The following is a 6,788-nucleotide window of genomic DNA, read 5'->3' on the forward strand; positions in this document are numbered from 1 at the left end:
ATATTCTGTTGAATTCTTTCAGCCTATAGTTACGAGGACTTCCGACCACTCCTGTAATAAAGCCAGCTAAGCAGGTTTCAAGTTCTTGTTCATGCCCACGTCTGGCCTTGTCAGATGTTGACCAGTTTTTCCCCAAGGTGTTTACAGAGCCTCTGTGTGTGTTGATCACTTCACTGCTTTGCCCTGACTGGTGACAGGCTGGGCGGGTTGAACATATCTGGACTTCCCCATCACCCAGAGAAAGTACAGGTTGGTGTTTATGTAGAACAGCTGGTGTCCCACCTACCTACTGAAGAGGAATGCTGTAGGCATGGGGGTGACCTGAGGTACAGGGCTCCTTCCCTGTACCCAGTGCCCCATTCCACCCCCAAAACTCTTGGGACGGCTGCCTTTGCTGACTTGGAGGACAATATTCAGCCAGATCACAACCCTAGACACAAAATGAAGAATAACTAAGGATGCCTAGAATACTGGAGCTGAAATGAACCCTAGATGTCACTTGACCCAACCCCTTTATGTTACAGATGAGGCTGATAGAGGAATAGGATTTTCCCTCCTGCCAAACTGCCTCCATGCTGCCGCACGTGAAAAATCAATATTCATATTTTTGTTAACACTAATAGCATGAAAAGCATAGGGAGCAAAGTCTCCTTTGGTCAATGTCTCTTTTCTTATTAGAAATCAATAAAATTAGCCAAATCCTACCTGGAAGTTGGTAGCTAACAATGAGATTGTTCAGTGAGAGGTGTGGGATCTTTAGAAGGATTCCCGATAATGTGGCTTCTCCCCATGGTACTGACATTTCCAAGCATATATATGCTTCTTATCCTTACCTGATGTGGAACCTACAGAATCTTCAAGCACTGGGCTGTGTGTCGGGGCAGTAGGAGTTGCTTAGGGATGGTGACCTGGTAACTGAGTCATGACCCCCATTGGCCTGCAGATCGAACAGGTGAGCCAGCTGTCTGCCCTCGTCCAAGCCCAGCTGGAGTACCACAAGCAGGCCGTCCAGATCCTGCAGCAAGTCACCGTCAGACTGGAAGAAAGGTATCTCACAGTTCCTGAATTTTATATTCTCATTTTCTTCCTCTGAAACGGTGGGTAAAGAAATGGAAATAATAGAATATATCTGAAGAAAAGCTTCTGCCAAAATTCCTGCTGATCCTACCTTGTGGATCATTCATTTCGATGTTCTTGTGTCTTGTGCTTTGTTTTACTTTGTTCCATTGGGTCTAATCTTGTGTTGATGAGAGGTCAGTTCTGGGTTGTATGTTGGCTGCCACAGGTGGGAAGCCAGGATGCTCCCAGTGATAATGGTGTGAATTGCTGAGCAGATATTCTGGGTGGGTGCTGAAGGCATATCCTCATTAGTCTTCCGAAAGCCCTGTAGACTACATGTGATTAGCCTCACCTACAGGTGGAAAGCCCTGGCAGATAAAGTAACTCGACCCAGGTTACCCAGTGGTGCAGCAGGGGTTTGCCGGGTAAGAATCATGTATTTGAAAGGCTGAGTCTTGTTGCAGCGTTTCTCTGAATGGGGAGCAAGTCCTCTGCCATCAGAGAGACAGCTTTCTTAGGCCTGTTTCTCCTCCTCAGGTGTGCCCCGCGGCTGGGCAGAGCTCATTTTCTTTGTGATTAGGTCTCCCTGTACTTGCAGGGCACAGCCTGACAGCTGTAGGCAGACACCCCATGCTATCCTATGTGTCACTTTGTCCATCTTTTCTCAGTGTACCCTTGTGGGAATGTGTGTCACACTCTGAAGCCTCTCGAAAGATTTGAAACCATGCACTTCAACATACTAAAGAAGCACCATGTGTCTTTGTGACATCCACTGAGCACAAAGAGCCATTTTCTTTTTTTCCTCTGACATACGTTCAAAGTCAGTATCATTCTGTAATCACCATACCTTGAACCCTCCCCTTCTTTGCAAATCTGCTGTACGCTTTGTTTCATGAACACCTGAGGCTGTGGAAAATACTTGGAGTTGTGGGGAAGACATTAATTAGTCATACCTTTCCACTTTGCTCTTGTCTTCCCTCATTTCTTTCCTGTTTCTTAGATCTCAAACCACTCACTGTTCCCAGGGCACACGGTATTTCCTCGCTCCAGGCCTTCTCCAGCTCTTAAACCCTTTCTTCTGGAAAGGACTGTTTATCTGGAAATGACCCTTAGCTGTCTTTTCTCCCTCTCCATAAGCCTTCTTGTGGAGGCCCCACTCCCACCCCTGTGTTCCTATAGCATTCTGTGTCTCTCCGTAACAACATTCACTGTGGTTTCTGGTCCTCAGGGGTTTACATTCGGTCTCCCTTACTGACCGTAAGCTGCTTGAGGGCAGGAACTGTGTCCTGTTCCTCTTCGTGTTCTCAACACCTACCAGATTGTGCCTTGGCAAAGCGAGCTCTGAATAAGTGAGGGAGAGACAGAATGAGATGGTGAGGGCCTGACCACAGCGGGGCATCATGGAAAGCAGAGACAGAAACGCAGAAGGTGGCTATGGGTGGTTTTTTGTTTGTTTTTGTTTTGTTTTTTAGATTTTTCCTTGCTCCACATTAGTAGCCTTCCTGGATGTTACTGCTTTTCTTTTTTCTTCTTAATTGGCTCCATACTCTTATCCCCCTCCTCCTTTTTCTTTTTAATGCAGAATAAGACAAGCTTCATCTCAGCCTAGAAGGGAATATCAGCCTAAGCCACGAATGAGCCTGGAGTTTACAACTGGAGACAGTACTCAGCCCAACGGGGGCCTGTCCCACACCGGTACACCCAAACCTGCAGGTAAGGAGCTGAGACCTGCAGACCCCATGACACGGGCCGTGGGCACACCCCACTGACACTGTCCCAGAAATTCTAGGCACAGCCCAGTCTGGCTGCACAGGAGCTCTACAGTGATCCATTTCTTGTAGGGTGGTTTCGTCAGGTGGAAGCTCTTCTAAAGCGCTCCTTCCTCCTCTTCTCACTGATTGTTTCTTTCCCTCCTTTTCCCTCTCCTCTCCTCTGGAAAACTCTCTTTTCTCTCACCCTCCATTGTCAATACACATGAACCTCCTAAGTAACACATTTGATTTTGACCTTCCTTTGTGGTGTTAAGTCACCCTAACGTGTCAGTTGGGTGCCAGGAGCGCCATCTTTGTTTCCCGTTTTTCCCGTCTGCATCCCAGCGTGCATGAGCGTGAACGCCCTGGCAGGGCACGCCCACAGACATCACATATAACCCACGGACTGCAGCTCCAGCAGCATGTCCAGCTGGAGATCTCAAGTCACCGGAGCATATGGTGAATGTATTTGTAGGTGAACGTATTTCAAATCTCAGCATTGGCTAGCTGTCCCTCCTTTCTCCACCTTCACCCAACTCATTGTACCCTGGTAACTGAAGTTGGTGCATAGTAAAAGCTGAAATTTATTTTCTGTCAGGAATATTGACGTATACCCAATAACATGTTCTTTTAGTTGGCACCCTTGCTCTCCACCCCCTATACACAGATTAGGTAAAAGCCCGTGCTTGAAACATTCTCAACCTTAATAATTCTCTTGGGTGAAGAAGTGGAAACTATCTTACACTGGACATGGGCTTCAAGAAATGCAGTATCTCCTCTTTGCCCTGGAGCCCAGGGCTTGATGTTCTGTAGTAGGAAATGTTTTATGAGGTGCTCTCTGGAGACCATGAAGGGAAAAAGTGAGGTCTGCGGTGACAGTTGGCGCTCTCTGTCCTTTGTGTTCACCTCCCTGTGGGGAGCCCCCAGGGTTGGGTAAACAGAGCAGTGGCTCTTAGGAGTTTGCTGGCTGCAAGGACTAGTCATGTAAGTCGTGATGAGTTTGCTTCTCCCTATTCAGAAACCAACCACATATTTCACTCTTCTCTTGGAGACTTGTTCATTTTCTGCTTTCGTTAAGTGAAAAGGCAGATGACATTGTTTCCCTCTAAAGTCATCTAGATGGAAAGAAGAGTCATCTAGGTGACGAGAGCTGTATGCATGTGTCTGAGTTTACGTGCCCGTGTGGATGCATGTGACATTAAATATAGATGGTCATTTAAAATAGATCACTTTTAAGATATGGTTCCATTCTTCATTCTTTTACTCAAGGTAGAGTATGTTACTTTTTGTATGCCAGAACCCCCATGTACTCACCCTTATATATGTGACGGTTTACCGAAAGTAAGTTATATAATTTTTATCTAGTCTCGCTTAATAGCCACAATAGTAGTGTGGAGTAAGTTCTGTTAGTTCTAATGCTAGACAAGGAAACTGAAAGGGAAGTGCCTCGTACAAGGTCACTCAGAGTATGAACTTGAACCCATGGTTTTGCATTGTTTTGTTCTCACCACATTACAGCAGTTTTCCAGAGACTGGAGTCCTTACCTTTAAAAAATTAGAACTGCACTGTTATTCTGACATTGTCAAGCATTGTCCATGTAATGAACTCAACTCTTTCACATGTACAGAGATTTTAAAATGCCAACATGGAAAGGATTCTGGCCATATTCCATTAACCTAAATCTCATTAAAACTCCTTAAGTCACTGGGTCTCCCATCTCTGGACATTGTCAGGAAGGCAAACCTCGGTGGACCGTGTTGCCTGTGTCACAGGCCTAGATGAGGCCATTTTTCACAGTTGAAATGGAAGCAGGCATCCAGCAATTTCCAGGAATCTTAGAAAACTTCTGAAGACTGGTGAAGGGCATATGCCATGCAGCAGACTGGGGACTAGCTGCAGGAGGAAGCTTCAGCAGGGAAGAGGAGTGAGGGGGCAAACAAGGGGGATAGCAGGCCAGGCAGGTGAAGGTGGCAGTAGAAATGTGAGTTAAATACCCCTTGTCTTTCTGTGTTCTTCTCTCCTGATTTCACTTCCAGGTGCCCCAATGGATCAGCCTTGCTGCCGAGCTCTGTACGACTTTGAACCTGAAAATGAAGGGGAGTTGGGTTTTAAAGAGGGTGATATCATCACACTCACTAACCAAATTGATGAGAACTGGTATGAGGGGATGCTTCATGGCCAGTCAGGCTTCTTCCCCATCAACTATGTGGAGATTCTGGTTGCCCTGCCTCATTAGGATGTTAGGCTGGCAGGCTTACCTCCTCTTGACCCAGATAGTTAAGTTTAACCACTGCTTTGGTAATGCTGCTTACAACACATCCCAAATGCAGGCCGCAGTGGTCCAGGTCATCAAGCCCCACCGAGTATCTTTGGTTGACTTGTGTGATCCCACAAGAGTCATGGTGATGGGTGGTATCTTCTGAGGGTGGCAGGCATGGCATGTGCTTTTTAAACACCATCTGAGACCAGCCAGTAGTCACTGAACTGCTGTTTACATGGTTCTCAGGAGGCTGTGGCTTCTTAGAATATGACCATGAGCCACATTACAGTAAAACCATCCTACAGAAGATATTATCTATCACCCAGGGGCCATCTCGAGGTCTCAGGTTCTCCATTTCGATAGGAGAAAGGTCTTGCTTTCCCATTGTCCCCTCCCAAATATGTGAGTCACAGAATTGTGGAAGAAAGCCTCCCTCACCAGCAACTTGTCTTCTGGTCTGAATGAGTCAGTCCCTTGATGCTTTTGGTAGGAAAGTGTTGAATGTGAGTTAAAAACCTTTTCTGAAAATAGTCACTTTTGTTCCTCCCAATTATGCCTGTTTCTGAGGGACAGCCAGTTTTCTTCCCTCCCTGCTAGTAAAGGCAGAGGGGACTCCCGCTGTATTTCTAAGCAAGACAGTTAGCAGTCAGTACACGGTAGGTGGGGCTGAAGAGAAGAGATTCTCCATTATGAGGAAATGGGAAAACATCTGGTTTCCAAGCTTAAATTTCTTGCTGCAGAGAAACCACATATGTATTTAGGCCATTTCTGAAGGTACAGGGAAGAGGGAACAAATATCTTCACTTCAGTTTTATTTGTGAATTACGTGCTTCACGAGTCCATTTGCACAGAGACACAAAGAGAAAAACACAAGAAACCATTTTTCCACTAGTTCCTAGACCAAGAAACAGTAACTGTCTTTCCTTTCCGCTTCCGCCTTGTATTCTTTGAACATCATTTGTGCAGATTCTGCCCTCAATGAGGACCAAATAAAGATGATTTTTGTGCTTAGCAGTTTAAGATGTATGGCTGCACATACAAAAGTTTTTCCCACCTCAGTCATTACTTTTATATCCGTCCTTCTATTCCATCTTCACGTCGTGTGTACAGTGCTGTGTGTAAGCTTATGAGTGGTTTTGGTTTTTTTGTACCAGTTATGAGGTCCTGTCAGGTGTCCAGAGTTCTATTTATCTAGCTGTACAGACTCCTTCAGAGGTTGAACGTGCTGCTTCGGATGTGCCGCCTGCGGTAGTGGGTCACGTGGAGTGAAAGGCAAATCTTACTGCTTAATGTATAAACCTCTTACCACAGGAAGCATCGCCGTTTCCAATAAATATTGCTGAAGACACAACCGAAGGCTCTGGTCTGTTATTTCATGTCAGTTTTGGGGGGAGGGGTCTCCTTTCAATCTCCATTTCCTTCTGATGCAGCCAAATCAGACCTGGCTCTGACCCCAGATGTCCCTCTCTGGCAGCAAGGGAAGTTTCCTTAGCAAGAAGTCAACTAGCCTGGACATGGGCAACTTCCTGGTAATCCTAGGAAGAAAGTGATTTGGGAGAGAAGATAAGAAAGTGGGAAGAGGAAATCTTCTAGAAGTTACAAGAGGTACCATCGATGGTGATATCAAAAAGATAGAATGTTCAGAGACACAAACAAAATATGCCATTTCAACCAGTCTTTTGTTGTCTTTCATGCTTAAAGAGAAAGAAATAGGGAA

At 45.7% G+C, this 6,788-nt stretch overlaps 1 protein-coding gene across 1 annotated transcript in view; it reads left to right on the forward strand.

Moving 5' to 3' along the window:
* The window catches only part of SH3GL2 (SH3 domain containing GRB2 like 2, endophilin A1), a 209,567-nt gene extending 203,147 nt beyond the window's left edge, over window positions 1–6,420 (forward strand). The window contains exons 7-9 of the mRNA XM_080819732.1: window positions 944–1,047; window positions 2,642–2,772; window positions 4,848–6,420. Of these exons, the coding sequence (XP_080675858.1) occupies window positions 944–1,047; window positions 2,642–2,772; window positions 4,848–5,047 (435 nt within the window). The 3' untranslated portion in view covers window positions 5,048–6,420. The remainder of the gene's footprint in view (window positions 1–943; window positions 1,048–2,641; window positions 2,773–4,847) is intronic.
* Window positions 6,421–6,788: the final 368 nt, after the last annotated feature.

The sequence above is a fragment of the Martes martes genome (assembly GCF_963455335.1).
Source record: "Martes martes genome assembly, chromosome: 12".
Taxonomy (NCBI): Eukaryota; Metazoa; Chordata; class Mammalia; order Carnivora; family Mustelidae; genus Martes; species Martes martes.